The following is a 16257-nucleotide window of genomic DNA, read 5'->3' as shown; positions in this document are numbered from 1 at the left end:
GGTGAAAGGACTGGAGAGGAGGGAACTACGCAAAAAAAGAATTTGAGAAATAAGCAAAGAAGTCCCCTTGAGTCTATTGCTTAATAATGAGCTATAGATGCATAGAGAGATACTGCATGAGGTTGGGCAAATAATTGCCTGGGGTTATAGGCTAAATAATCTCTAAAGCTTTTACAGGACTGAGAATGGTCAAGTTCCCCCCGCGACAGTAGAACAAACACTGGAGTCTTTCAAGTAGAGACCACAGAAGAGGCACACTTTGGTAATAGGGATAAATTAGCCCTAGAGAAAAGGTTATTGCAGACTCACCTGAATAATCTTAAAAACAAGGCTTGAAAGAAAAAAATTGATCTGCGAGTGACTTTACCGTGACTTTAACATTCTTCAAATGAAGAACCAAAATCTAGACACTCTATGATGTAATAGTCACAAAATCCAGCAGTCAGTAAGCCATTACTAGATATGCAAGAAAGCAGGATAATGAGTTTGATAATCAAGAGAAAAATTGATCAATAAAAGCAGACTCATAAATGATGGAATTAGCAGACAAGGATTTAAAAACAGCTATTATAGGGGCCAGACCGGTGGCGCAAGCGGGTAAGTGCACGCGCTCTGCTTCGGCAGCCCGGGGTTCGCAGGTTCGGATCCCGAGTGCGCACTGATGCACCGCTTGGTAAGCCATGCTGTGGCGGCATCTCATATGAAGTGGAGGAAGATGGGCATGGATGTTAGCCCAGGGCCACTCTTCCTCAAGGAAAAAAGGGGAGGATTGGCATCGGATGTTAGCTCAGGGCTAGTCCTCCTCACAAAAAAAAATATAATAAAAAAAATAAAAACAGCTATTATAAATGTGCTCAAGAATTTAAAAAGAAAACATGAGCAGAATGAGGACAGACATAAAAAAAACATAAAAAGAACCGAATGCAATCTATATGGATAAAAAATACAAAACTTGAAATGAAAATTTCACTCGATCAGATTAAATACTGCAGAGGAAAATATTCAGTGAAATTAAATAATAGCAACAGAAACCATCCAAAATGAAGCAAGAGAAAAAAGACTGAAAAAACGAACAGAAACTCGGTGAACCTGTGGGACAACATCAAGGGGTCTAAAATACATGTGATTGGAATGCCAGAAGGAGATGGGGGAGACAGAAAAAGTGGTTGACGTAATATTACTGAAATTCATGCAAATTTAATGAAAGTTATAGACCCATATAAAATTATAAAAGCCCTGGCAGTCTAGTGGTTAAGATTTGTCATTCTCACCACTATGGCCTAGGTTGGTTTCCTTGTCAGGGAACACCGCCAGTCTGTTGGTTGTCACATGTGGCAGCTGTGTGTTGCTGTGATGCTGAAAGCTATGCCACTGGTATTTCAAATACCAGCAAGGTCATGCATGGTGGACAGGTTTCAGCGGAGCTTCCAGACTAGACAGACTAGGAAAAAGGACCTGGCCGCCCACTTCAGAAAAAATTGGCCATGAAAACCCTCTGAATAGCAGCAGAGCATTTTCTGATATAGTGCTGGAAAGTGAGAGGATGGTGCAAAAAGACTGAACAGGGTTCCATTTTACTGTACACAGGGTCGCTAGGAGTTGGAATCGGCTTGAAGGCACTAACAACAACATAAATCCACAGTTCCAAGGAGCTCAACAAACCACAAGCAGGGTAAACACAAAGAAAATCGTAAAAAGGTTCATGACAATAAAATTGCTGAAAACCAGAGATATAGATAAAATCTTAAAAGCAGACAGAGAAAAATGATACATTACATATGGAGAAACAAAGATAAGAATGACCATGGACATCTCATTAGAACCTAAATAAGCCAAGAGACAATGGTACATCATTAGTGCTGAAAAAAAAGTCTGTCAATTCATAATTCTATATCCAGTGAAATGATTCATTCAACATGAAGCAAAAATAAAGAATTTTTTCAGGAAAAAAAGAAGCTAGGATAATTGACTGTTAGCAGACATATACAGAAAAAATGTTAGAAGTTCTGTAGCAGAAGGAATATACTAGATGGAATGAAGAGCTCCAGAAATGGTAAATATAAGATAATTTTTCTTCATGGTTTTTAACTTCTTTAAAAGATCACTGACAAAAAAAAAAAAAGATAACTGACTATTTAAAGTAAGATACTGTGAAATAATAAGAAATATATATATTGGTCTCTGCCCCCAGTTCCAGCTAATATTTGGTCTTTGATCCCGGTTCCTGACATGGAGATCCTAAAACCCTTGTCACTTCCTGAGTGAAAGGAGTGTCTGACACAGAGTTCCTAAATCCCTTGGAATTTCCTGGGTGATGGGAACACCTTTTGTTCTGATGAGGTGACTCCTGGTGGGCTCCTAGATGGGGGCTGGTCACCAGAAAGACCAAGCCATGATTAGAAGCTTGGAACTTTCAGTCCTACCCCCCATTCTCTGGAGAGGGGCTAGAAAATGAGTTAATGATCTATCATGCCCACGTGATAAAGCCTCCATAAAAATCCCTAAAGTACAGGGTTCAGAGAACTTCTGGGTTGGTGAACACATCTATGTGCTGGGAGGATGGTGTACCCCAACTCCATGGGGACAGAAGCTCCTGTGCTTGGGACCCTCCCAGACCTTGCCCTATGTATCTCTTCAAATGGCCATTCATCTCTATCCTTTATTATATCCTTTATGATAAACTGGTAAGTGTAAGTGTTTCCCTGAGTTCTGTGCCATTCTAGAAAATTATTGAACCTGAGGAGTGGTCATGGGAACCCCGATTTATAGCTGGTTGGTCATAAGTACAACTGATAACCTGTAACCACATAGAATACTTGAGCAAACACCACTAACATATTTGATCTGATTGATAAATATATATAGAGTAACGTTCCTAATAACTAGAGAATATACATTCTTTTCTAGAGCATATGGAACATTTACTAAATTGGTGCTATGCCAAGCCATAAAGCAAATATAAACAAATTTCAAAGGACTGAATTCATATACATAGTATGTCTTCTGACAACAGTGAGATGAAAGTAGAAATCAATAATAAAAAATATAACTAGAAAATCTCAAAATGTTAGAGATTAGGCAATATTTTTCTAAAAACCTATGGATCAAAGAAGAAATAAAAATCAATTTAAACTGACTGATGATAAAAATATGGCATAACAAAATGACTAAGATGCAGCTAAAGCAGTGATTAGAGGGAATTGAGAGCTTTAAATGTACACATTATGCCAAAGAAAATTTGGGAATTAATGCACTAAGATCTATTTCAAGAAGCTAGAAAAAGAACCACCAATTGAACCTAAAGAAACTAAAAGGAAGAAAATAATCAAGACAAGAACAGATTATGAAAAACAATAAAGACAAAGCAGAAATAAAATAGAAAATTAACAAGGCAAAAATTTGGTTCTGTAAAAAGACAAATAAATTTGATAACCCCCTAAGAACAATTACTAAGAAAAAAGAGACAGAAAACACAAATTACCAATATTGGGGATAAAAAGTCCTATAGAGTATTAAAGGGAGCTATTATATAAACTATTTTATGACAATAAATTTGAAAATTTAGACAAAATAGACAAATTCTTTAAAAAACACAAATTACCAAAACTGACATAAGAAAAAAGAGAAAATCTGAACAGTTATATATCTATTAAAGAAACTGAATCCATAATTAAAATCACCCTACAAAGAAAATTCTAGGCTAGATTACTTCATTTGTGTCCAACTGTTTAAAAAAGAAATAACACCAATGTTAAAAAAACAAAAAAACCTCTTTCAGAAAATAGAAAAAGATGGAACACTTCCCAACTTCTAGTACAAGGTTAGCATAAATTTGATACCAAAACCTGACAAGGATATTACAAGAAAGGAAAATTTCAGACCAATATCTCTCATAAACATAGGTGCAAAACTACTAAGAACAATTAGCAAATCCAATACAGTGATACATAAAAAGGTAATACACTATGACCAAGTTAGATTTACTCCAGGAACACAATAATGGGTTAATATTTTCAAATCTATATAAAATTCAATCAATGTAATTTAGCACATTATTGATTAAAGTAAAAAAATATTATTACTACATAAAAATTATGATTTTCTATATCTCAATACATGTAGAAAAAGCATATGACTAAATTTATCATTATTCATGATAAAAACTCATAGTCAGCAGGGAATAGAAGGGATCTTTAATCTATTAAAGAGTGCTACAAAGAATAATCTACAGCGAATAGTACATTCAACGGTGAAATATAATCCCTCTGAAATTGGGGAAAAAGACAATGATGTACACTCTTACCACTTCTATTTAGTATTGGTATAGGAGGTGGTGGGCAGTATAAAAAGGCAAGAAAATTAAATAAAAGGTATACAAACTGGAAAGGAAGACATCAAACTGTCTTTATTTGCAGACAACATGATAATCTATATAGAATATCCCTCAAAAAACTAGTAGAATAATAAGTTTAGCAAGCACTATACAAAAAGTCAATTGTGTTTCTATATATTAACAATGAGCAACTGAAAATCAAAATTAAGAATGCCATTCCATTTACAATAGTAACAAAACAAAAAAATGAAATACTTAAGGGATACATTTAATAAAATATACACAGGACCTACACACCGAAAACTAAAAAACCTAAGAGAAATTAAAGAAAACCTAAATAAATTGAGAGATATCCATCTTTATGGATCAAAACACTCAGTAGGTGTCAATTCTTTCCAAATTGATTTACCGATTAAAAACAATCCCAACAAAATTCTAGCAGGCTTATTTGGTAGAAACTGACAAGGTAATTCTAAAATTTATATGGAAACACAAGACCTAGGATGGCCAAAATAATTTTTTTTTTTTTCTGAGGAATAGTCACCCTGAGCTAACATCTGTTGCCAATCTTCCTCTTTTTGCTTGAGGAAGATTCATCCTGAGCTAACATCTGTGCCAGTCTTCCTCTATTTTGTGTATGTGGGTCGCCGCCATAGCATGAGCACTGACAAGTGGTGCAGGTCCACGCCTGGGAACCAAACCCAGCCGTCAAAGCAGAGCATGCAGAACTTAACCACTAGGGCACAGGGCCAGATCCCTAAACAATTTTTAAGAACAAAATTGGAGGACTCCTACTACCTATATTCAAGACTTACTCTAAAGCTACAGTAATCAAGACGGTATGCTATTGGTGTAAGGATAAACCTATAGGTCAAGAGGATAGATTAGAGAGTACAGAGATAAACCCACACATATATAGTCAATTGATTATTTATAAAGGTGTCAAAATAACTCAATGGAGGAAGAAGAGTCTTTTTAACAAGTGGTGCTGACAACTGGATATCTATAGGCAAAAAAAGTTGACTTTTATTCCCTATGAAAAATTAATTAGAATTGGATTATAGATTTAAGCCTGAAAACTAAAAACTGCAAAACTTCTGGGAGAAAACATAGGAGAAATTCTTAGTGACTTTGGGCTTAGCAAAGATTTCTTAGCTATAACTCAAATTATAAGAGAAAAAAATTAATAAATTTGACTTCATCACATTAAAAACTTCTGTTTTTTAGAAGATGCTGTGATGAAAACGAAAAGACAATCCACTAACTGGGAGAAAATATTTGAAAACACTTATCTGATAAAGGATTTATATCCAGAATTTTTAAGAACTCTGATTAACTAGAGGATTATTATGTGTTCTTAGACCAGAAGACTCAATATTCTAAAGCTATCAAATGTCTCTAAATTAATCACTTAAAAACTGTATCATTTATAACTGCATCAAAAATATCGAATATCTGGAAATACATCTAATGAAAATCGTGCAAGACCTCTACAACTAAAAAACATTGACAGAAATTGAAGACGACCTCAGCGATGTATCATGTCTACGGATTTGAAGACTCAGTATTGCAAAGATGTTAATTCTTTCCAAATTTATCTATAGATTCAATATAACCCCAATCAAACGTCCTGAAAATAATTTTGTGGAAATCGATGAACTGATTCTGTAAGTCATACGGAAATACAAACAGCCATGAATAGCCAAGACGATCTTGAAGAGGAACAAAGTGGAGGATTTACTCCAGACCATGAAGATTTATTACAAGACCACATAATGAAAACAGTGTGACTCAGGTGCAAGGACAGACAAACCAACCAGTGGAACAGAACAGAAGGTCCAAAAACAGACCTACTTGATTTACAACAAAAGTATCACTACAATGAAGTGGGTGGAGAAGATGGCCTATTAAATAAATGTTGCTAAATTGACTGGATAACAACATGGGAAAAAAAATAAACCTCACAGAATACACAAAAATCTATCCTAGTTTGCTCATGGACTTAATTGTGAAAGGTAAAATAATAAAACTTCTACAACAATGCTGTCCAATAGCAAAATAATATGAGCCATATATGTAATTTAAAATTTTCTAGTAGCCACATCAAAAAATGCAAAAAGTAACAGATGAAATTAGCCTTAATCACATTTTTTCTTTAGCCCTAAATTTCAAAAATATGATCATTTCAACATGAAATCAATATAAAAATTACTGAGATGGTTTACATTATTTCATTCATACTATGTCTTCAGAACCTGGTACATATTTCATACTTATAGAACATCCCTGTTTAGATGATAAATTTTTAATGGTTAAAGTGAAATGTAATTCTATCAAAAGCAAAAAGTTGTGTTTAATAGAAAAATATTTTATACTGCTTCAGTTTTTAAATTTAAATTCATTAACATTAAATAAAATTAAAAATTCAGTTCCTTACTCACGCTAGCCATATTTCAAGAGTGAAACAGTGGCTACCACATTGGACAGCACAGTTCTAGAAGGAACACAGAACAACATCTTTGTGACCTCAGCTTAGGGAAAGATTTCATAAACAGGATGCAAAAATCAACAACAGTAAAGAAAAATAGTGATAAATTTGGCTTCATTAAAATAAGTACTTCTGTTTATCAAAAGACTCCTTTAGAGAGTGAAAAAGTGAGCCAAAGAGTGGGAGAGGATATTTACAATACATATATTTGACAGAGGACTTATCTCCAGAATCTACACAGATTACAAGTCAATAAGGGCTGACTACACAGTAAAAGTATGGGCAGAAGACTTGAATAGAGACCACTTACAAGAGAATATCTAAATAAGCATGTGAAAAGTAGTGTAACATCATTATCAGATAAATGCAAATTAAAACCATAATGAGATACCATTGTACCTCCATGAAAATGGAGACATTGAAAAAACAAAACAAAACCGAGACTGTCAAGTGTTGGCAAGGATGTGGGTCAGGGGAGCTCTGATTTCCTGCTGGAGTGTATATACATTGGTACAACCGCTTTGGAAAACCATTTGACAGTATCTACTAGAGCAAACCATTCATGCCTACCCCACGACCCACTGATTCCAGTCCCAGGTGTACACTGACAAAGACCCTCTGTTTGAACAAACTCTAGCCAAACTCCTCTGAACCCTCTTCTTGACAAGGCCTCAACCTTGGCCTATAAAAACTACAGACTCTCAACATAAACTATTTAGCACACCCACTTCTTCCTACATTAAAAGACTTAACCACTAACATAGTTTCTAACAGCTCAAGGCCACATACCTAGGATGACCCTCGCCCTCCTTAAAGTACCTGCCTGAGACAACTCAAGGCTGAAGAAAGAATTTACTCTTTGTTCTGGCCAATACCTGACACAGGCCCCTGACCACCCTTTCTTAGGGCATTTACTAAAAAGGGCTTACAATGTGAATCCTTCCTCTGTGCCTTTGAGATGTGTATGTATCTCCTACCACTCAGGAGCGTCTTTCTCAAGAACCTGAAGGCCAGTCCTCTAAAATGCAATCATCAGGAAGCATAGAGCTTCTGTCTCCCAGTCTCTGTGGGCGGATGGAATCCTAACTCCAATAATTGCCAGCTAGCAGACACAGCGTTTACATTGACCACTCCTGTGTAAGTTTTCACTTCCCTGATCTACTGAGCCTCTGCTCACCCCTTCCCTGCTCCCTCATTCTCCATGTAAAACACTCAGTCACCTCTGTAAAAACCAAAGCCGAGCTCAGTTCATGCTGGGCTCTCTCCCCTATTGCAACAGTACATTACCAATTGAAATCTGTCCTTACCACTTTAACTAGCATCCAGCTTTGTTTATCTTTGACAATACCCAACAGAAATGGTATGTATAAGAGTGCTCAAAGCAGCATTATTCACAATAAAAATAACTGAAAACAACCTAAGTGCCCAGCAACAGAATGTATGAGTCAATTGTGGCGTTTTCAGACAATGGACTAAACTGTGGCAATGGAAAACAATGAACCACTGCTGCACATCACAACATGGATACCTCCACCCACAACGTTTAGTGAAAGTAGCCAGGCACAAAAGGTACATACTTGTATTCGTTTTCTATCGTTGTGGAAGCAATGAACACAAATTTAGCAGCTCACAATAGCACCCAGTTATTATTTCACAGTTGCATAGGTCAGAAGAGCAGACATGGCTCGACCGGGGCCTCTGCTCAGCGTCTCGCGAGGCTGCATCCAAGGTGTCCTCCAGGCTCGGGACTCATCTACAGCTCAGGGCTCTCTTCCAGCTCATTTAGGTTGTTGGCAGAATTTGGTTCCTGGTGGTTGCAGGACATGGAGTCTGTTTTCTTGCTGCTGTCAGCTGGAGGTCAATCTTAGCTCCTAGAGGCCTCCTGTTCACAGACCCGCTCACAATATGACAGTTTACTTCTTCCAGGCCAGCAGGATCATGTCTTTCTTATGCTTCCAATTTCTGACTTCAGGAAGGGCCCAGTCCTTGCTAAGGGCTCACCCAATTAGGTTATGCCTACCCAGGATAATCTCCCTTTTGATTAACTCGACGTAAATTGGTTTGGAACTTAATTGTATTTGCAAAATCCCGTAACCTAATCACGGGAATGAAAGCCATCATACTCACATTCCCACCACACTCAAGAGGACGAGATTATACAAGGCAAGTACACTGGGGGCAGGAAGCATGGGGTGCTCTTAGAATCCTGTTACCACAATACTGAATGATTCGGTTTTTATAAAGTCGAAAAACTGCAAAAGTAATCTAAGAAGATAGAAGGCAGATGGTGAGCACTTTTGTTGGGTGGCATGCATATTCGGGACGAAGCACCAGGGGAGCTTCTGAGTGCTGGTAATGTTCTAAATCTTGATCCGCAAATGTGCACTTTGCAAAAATTCATCAGCTGTGTACTTAATATTTGTGTACTTTATGTATTTTATGGTGCAATAAAAAAGTTTACACAAAAATAAAAAAGAGAGGTTCTCAAGGCACCTTGTTTAATTATGTACAAGAATAATAATTTGCATTAAAATTATCTGTATAAAATGGGCACTGGTAAGTGCTGAAATCAGTTTATGCCCCTAAGTAACTTAAAGACTCTGAGAAGTTTATATATACTATTAATTTACCTGGAAAGTTGTGTTGTAAAAATAAGAAAAATTAAATTTCAGCCAGCTCTTATTCAAGTGATCATAAGTTTGAGGTATTTCCATTTGAATAAGTTTTGAAAGTTTCTCACTTCCAATTTGAATACTGTTTCCTCTCTCCATTGCATGGAAGTGTGCACCCACAAGTTAAATGTGGAGAGAGCAGTGTCAGTGTGCGCGGGCGTGTGTGTGTGTGTGTGTGTTTGGTGGGCTGCACAGAGGCAGGGAAATAAAAGGAAACCAATGGGCCTAATCTGATAGCATAGGTAAAACCTTTACATTTTTAGGAAACTGACCTAACAACACCTGAGAGAAACACAGTGCTATCCTGTGAGATGGTCCAGGCACTACAGTAGTGCCCCCTTATCCGTAGTTTTGCTTTCCATGGTTTCAGTTACCCGTGGCCAACTGAAGTCCAAAAACACTAAGTGGAAAATTCCAGAAATAAACAATTTATTTATTGTTTTAAATTGCACCGCATTCTGAGTAGTGTAATGAAATCTCATGCTGTCATACTCCACCCCGCCTGGGACACGAATCATCCCTTTGTTGTATCCCTAACCATCGACATTGTCTGCTCCTGACATCCAACCATTGACATTGTCATGGCTCGATGATCCTCCTTCTGATGTATCATCAGAAGGTCAACAGTAGCCTAACGCTATGTCACAAAGCCTACATCATTCTCTTTACTTCATCTCATCACGTAGGCGTTGGATCACAAGAAGGGTGAGGACAGCACAGTAAGACATTTTGAGAGAGAAAGAGAGGCCACATTCACACAACTTTTATTACAGTATATTGTTATAATTGCTCTATTTTATTATTAGTTATTATTGTTAATCTCCTACTGTGCCTAATTTATAAATTAAACTTGATCATAGGTATGTATGTAGGAAAAAAATGGTATTATAGGGTTTGGTAATACCCACAGTTTCAGGCATCCACTGGGGGTCTCAGAACGTATCCCCCGCAGATAAGGGGGTACTACTGTATTTCCAGGGCTGGTCAGCCTTCACCTAATTCCATTCTCTACACTCCCATTCTATTCCAAGCCAAAGAAGTCACACCATTTCCTAATGAATATAAATAAATGCCGCTGTCCATGATAAGTAAATCAGGAAAACACATTTACCCTCACTTACTGTAATCAGCACATACAGAAGTTAAATAAATGTGATATAAATGAACTAAAGGCCAATCTTACCTATGAATTTGGTGAAAAATCTTAAATATTAGCAAACAAAACATAAAAGTATATTAAAATAATAAGACATTATGACCAACTGGTATTTATTTCAGCAATACAAGGATGGTTCAATATCAGTAAACCAATTACATAATTCATAACACTAATCAAACTAAGGAGGAAAAAAATCATACAATCATCTCAAAGATGATGAAATGGCATTTGATAAAACTCAATATCCATTCATGATTAAAAATACTTTTAATAAAATAGGACTAGATGGCTATCTCCTTAAAATGATTAAATATATCTGGGTCAACCCAGAAGCCAGCATCATGCTTAAATGGGAAAACATTATTCTCATTAATGAGCATTCTCATTAAGGTTGGGAATATAATAAGGAAATCATTATCACTACTTTCAGTTAATAATGTTCTGAGATTCTGGAATACAAAGAAAGCAAGGAAACAAATAAATTAGAGGTACACAACTTAAAAACAAGAGACAAAATTATCATTATTTGTAGGTGTTATGATTGTATATTTAGAGAGGACCCGGGAGAAGCCATTGAAAAGCTTTTACAAGCAAAGAGAATCCAGTAAAATGGATGGGTGCAAAACTACTATAGAAATCAATAAATTTCATATACACAAACAACAGTAGGAAGATAAAATGAAAAACATCTTATTTCAATAGCAACAAAAACTAACATATCTAGTAGTAAACTTAAATATGCAAGCCTTATATGATGTAAAGTTTAGAATATTCCAGAGAGTCACAAAAAATATATATAAGCGAATGGAAAGGCAATTCATATCATAAGGTTGTAAATTCTTGCCAAGTTAGTTTGTAAACTTAACTTAATCTCATAAAAGTACTCACAGGATTTTTTTTGTATTAGACAAGCTGATGCCAAGTTCATGGAGAATATTAAACAAGCAAGAAGAGCCAGAAAATTTTGAAAGAGAAGATCAAAAATGGAATAATCATCCTACCAGATAGTAAAAATATATAAATTTAAAAAGACATAAATATATAAATAAATATAGAAATTTAAAAAGACATAAATATATAATTAAAACAGTGTGATATTGATAAATAACAGATAACTCAATAGAATATAATAGATGGTATGGAAATCAGTCCAAGTACAGGAATTTGATACATGATAAAGATGTCACTTCAAGTAAGAGAGGAAAAAGATGGATTATTCACTAAATTATTTTAGGATAACCAGGGAGACATCTAAAACAAAAGGTTGGATCCACATCTCACATTTCATATGAGGGTAATTTCTTGATGTAAATACTGAAAAGTAAAAAAATCAAAAACAAAAGACTAAAAAAAACTAGGAAAAGTCTTCTATAAACTTGGAAGAAACTCTTTCTGAACTCATATATATTATAAAAAGCCCAGAACCCAAAAATAAAAAATTGCTTACAACTACTATACAAAAACAAAAATTTTATATGACAAAAATCACCATAAACAAAGAGTAACAACGTTAAACACAAACAAGAAACTGGGAAAAGTATTTGTAATTCATATCACAAAAAAAGGCTACATTTCCTTTTTCATCGAGTCCCTACTTATCATTAAGAAAAATACCGACAACCCAATAGAAAACTAGATAAAGGACAGAAACCATAGTTCACAGAAAAGGAAATACAAATGACTCTTTAATACACGAAAGGATGCCAATCACCTATCAGATTGGTAAAGATTTTTTAAAAAGTCGGGTAACACACTGGTTAGTGCACGTGTAGAAATTGCACTCACACTTTGCTCCTGGGAGTATGAGCCGCCACCACTTCGATGGAGGACAGTTTGGCAATATCTTTCAAAATTCTCAATTCCCATGTCCTTCGTTCCAGCATTTCCCTTCTAGGAATTTATCCTACAGATAAATTCACACGTAAACCAAATGGCCTACATTCTCAGTTAATTATTGTAGCACTGTTCGCAATAGCAACAGATTTGAAATAAACTTTTCATCACAGGGGACTGGCTACGTAAATTATGGCACATCTACACAATGGAATACCGGGCAGCTATAAAACAAAAAAGAAAGCTCTTTATGTACTAATACGGAATGATCTCCAAAATAAAATTAAAAGTACAATAAAAAGTGCATACAATCTGCTAGCAGGCTACTTTTGTGTAAAGAAGAATATAATATGTAAATTTGCTCTTATATATGTAAATGCGGTCTGGAAGAATGCCTAAGAAGCTGATAATAACATCTGTCATCAAGGATAGGACCTGATGGCTCAGTGACAGGGAAGGAAGACAGGACTACTCATTTTGTGCCTTTTGCACCCTTTGAGTTTGAACCACGTGAATGTAGTATCTATCAAAAAATGCACAACACATTAAAGGTTACAATGTGGTATAAAGAGTATAGTTATGCTCCAGCCTATCCATACTTATCCTGAACTTGGCTGAAAACAAAGTCTCCTGCTAATCTACATAGTTTCTCGATTAAGGCACCAAAGGAGAGAAATAATTTTTTACTGGAAAACTAAAGTTCCACAATAAAAGTTAAATACGGAAGGAAATAAAAAGTTAAAAAAATTAACAAAAACAAAGTTGCACAATGGGGATAGCAGAATCACAGTTTGTTTAACGCAATCAAACAAATGTCAACAACAAAAAAGAAATCACATGAGTGTTTAACTAAGCTGTCCCTAAGGACATGTACCAAAATTTTGGTGTGGAGGAGGGGGTAGGAGAATCTGTACATGTTACTTTTCTTAGATATTTCCAAATTGTTGAATGATTCTGATTCTTTGATGTGTTAATTAATTTTATAATTTAAAAAATTATAATCAGATTTAAATATAAAAAAAATCTAAGGTTCCATTGGTAACCAAATATACATAAATGTATTTAAGCTAGTAATAAAAAATACAAGCTACCATTTTTTGACTAGAAAAATAGCAACATTTAACAAATATGATACTCAATGCAGGTGACAATGTGGTGAAAAAGGTCCTCTCGTACTTTAGTGGTGGAGTATAAATGGGCACCTTTCCCTTGCTTTGATTGGAATTTACAACATGCAGTTGTAAGAAATAACAGTGCCTATGTATTTTTTTTTTTACTTTACCCATACTGTTCTCTTTTAAAAAACAATTTGTCAGTGTAAGAATCTTAAAAATATTCACATTTTGCATCCAGTAATCCAATGTCTTGGAACTTAGCCTAAAAAAGATAATTCAAAGGAAAGAAAAAGCTATATGCGTAAAAATGTTCATTCAATACTCTATATAAAATATAAGTATATTTATATATTTAATTTATATATACACATATATCTGTAAGAAAACAGTTCATTAAATGATAACATATCCACTAGATAGAATATTCCACAGCCATTAAATCACATTTCTGTAGACTATGAGGTAATTGGCTGAATGCTTATGATACAATGTTGATTAAAAAAATACCAAATTTTATGTACAACTTAGTAAAAAATATTCATATGGACAATGAGTGGAAAAGTGGTGGAATTATGGTTGATTCTTTGTCTCTTTCAAAACTTTCTATAATTTCAAATCTAAGTTTTTCAAATTTTTCAAATTTGAATTTTCCTACTTTTGCCAGAATTTAATTTGAGAAGAGGAATGGAGTGAAAGATGTCTGCTTGTTAATCCAGGAAGGATAACTGGCCAGCACAAACTGTGGACTTCTGTTAGGAAAGAGCCACTTACTTGCATCTCCCTCTGGAGGAGGATGGACCCTCTGCCCCAGCCCGGTGCTACTGAAGGGCTGCACTAGCTTCTCCAGCGGCTGGGCATTGTCCACGGGCAGCACCCTGCCCTGGGGGCTGCTAAAGACATTCCGGAGGTCCTTCCTTTGTCTGGATTCTTGGAGGAAACTCTCAAAAGATTTGTCTTTAAGTCTGAAGGAGGAAAAGAGTGAGGTTTTTCTCTTTGGAACCCTAGAAGAATCTGGGAAGGTCTCTTCCAAACTCACTTTCTCAAGCAGTGTAGGGACATCTTCCATTTTGCTGCAGGGTGGGGATGCGAGTTCAGGAAACATCTTGGATGGCCGGTTGGGCAAACTGCAGGTGCGGAGGGCAGGGTCAGGGGGGCTAGGGTCCGAGGACTGGGCAGCCCTGGCAGTCGAGGTGCCCAGGGAGAAGAAGGCTGAGGCCCTGCTCACCATGTCTCTCTTGGGGGACTGCTGGTCCCAGTCTTTACTGGAGCTAGTTTTCTGAAGGCTGAACGAACGGGCGCTAGCGTGTGGCTGGCTAGTGGGCAAAGTCTTTGATTCTGGCTTGGCCCAGGCCTTCTTCCCACCTTCAGAGTTGGGAAGGAGGGGCCCCAGGGACCTTCGGATGGCATTTGCTATGAGCCGCAGAGGGGACTTGGGTGGGGACACACTTCGCTCCCTTGGAGTCCATTCAGCTGGCGTTCCCATCTTCTCCTGAGGTTCTCTGTGGGCTGGCAGGGTCTCTCTCACTGCCCGAGGGGGCAGCAAGGGGTGGACTGGTTTCAGCACATGGCTTCCTCTACCATTTTCAGCAGTTTTCTGGGAAAGTCGTGCCCCCACTTCCAGGCGCAAGCCCTCAGGGATGGAGTCATTCCAGTCCAGCAACCTGGTCTTCTGCTCCTGACTGAGGACCAACTTCTTTAAGCCCAACTTCTTCCCCTCCGCAGTCTCTGACCCATGCTCCTCCCCCTTCCTGGGTCTGGCACTCCCTTCTCCTGGGTCCTCTCCAGCCCTGGGAGGCAGCTCTTGGTCTGGCAAGCACCTGTCCTTCCCTCTAATGGGGTGTGGGCCTCTGTGGATGCTTCTGGTGTCCCCAAGAGGGGCCTCTGCTTCCTGACACCCATCAGAAGCCCTCTCTGCAGGGCTGGGTGGCGGGGTGCTCGGGAGCCCATCTCCACTAGGGCTCACCAGGCAGTACTCTGCCCGCTCCAGCACTTGGCCACGAGGCAGATACAGGGGGATTTCCTTGAGTGCTCCTGGGGCTCTGGCTCGCCTCAGAAAGATCGGGGTGGAAGGATTGAAATGATCTCTCGAGACCTGTGAGAGCCGGTTGTGAGCTGTCACCTGAAAGGGATGGGCAAAAATAGCAGTGATTTAGAAATTCCCAGCATTTATTTACATGGGGAGGGAAAATCTGAGCCCACATCTCCCTCCCTTCCTCTCTCCAGATCTAGATACTTAAAGTCAAGAGAATTCTGCCTTGGATGATTGTAGAGGGTTGCTCTCCATTCTAAGTGGCAGCCTGGGGACCTGCTGGGATCTACCTGGAGCCCCCAGGTCAGCATGGATCATAGGCTTTTCTGGGTCCTGGATTAGGTGGTAGGAAGCCAGAAGAGAAGGCAAAAGAATTGACAAGCCCCAGAGCCAGTGAGGTATGGCTGTCCTGGCCCCTGTGAGTGGCCAGGAACGTGGGGAAGACAGATCCCCTGTGGCTGGCTCAGCCATGGTCCCTACTAACAGCACATTCCACCCACAGGTATGTTTCTCCAACAACTAAGAAACTAAGGCTTCTTCCTTGGAGACTGTTAAGGTAAGGAGAGACAGTTACCTTTCTGGGCTGGAGCTGTGGTGGCAGAAGGATGGCTTTTAGAACATTCCAATG

The 16257-nt window shown here is 37.6% G+C and overlaps 1 protein-coding gene across 5 annotated transcripts in view; it reads right to left on the bottom strand.

The window, feature by feature from the left end:
• Positions 1-16257, bottom strand: part of MICAL2 (microtubule associated monooxygenase, calponin and LIM domain containing 2) — a 220576-nt gene that overhangs the window by 37517 nt on the left and 166802 nt on the right. For all 5 annotated transcript variants that reach the window (XM_058545997.1, XM_058545992.1, XM_058545993.1 and 2 more), the window contains one exon: positions 14372-15719. In XM_058545997.1, coding sequence (XP_058401980.1) covers positions 14372-15719 — 1348 coding nt within the window. The remainder of the gene's footprint in view (positions 1-14371; positions 15720-16257) is intronic.

This window comes from Diceros bicornis, chromosome 7, assembly GCF_020826845.1.
Source record: "Diceros bicornis minor isolate mBicDic1 chromosome 7, mDicBic1.mat.cur, whole genome shotgun sequence".
In the NCBI taxonomy this organism is placed as follows: Eukaryota; Metazoa; Chordata; class Mammalia; order Perissodactyla; family Rhinocerotidae; genus Diceros; species Diceros bicornis.
The sequence above is the reverse complement of the archived record's forward strand: the minus strand, read 5'-3'. Positions and strand labels throughout refer to the sequence as shown.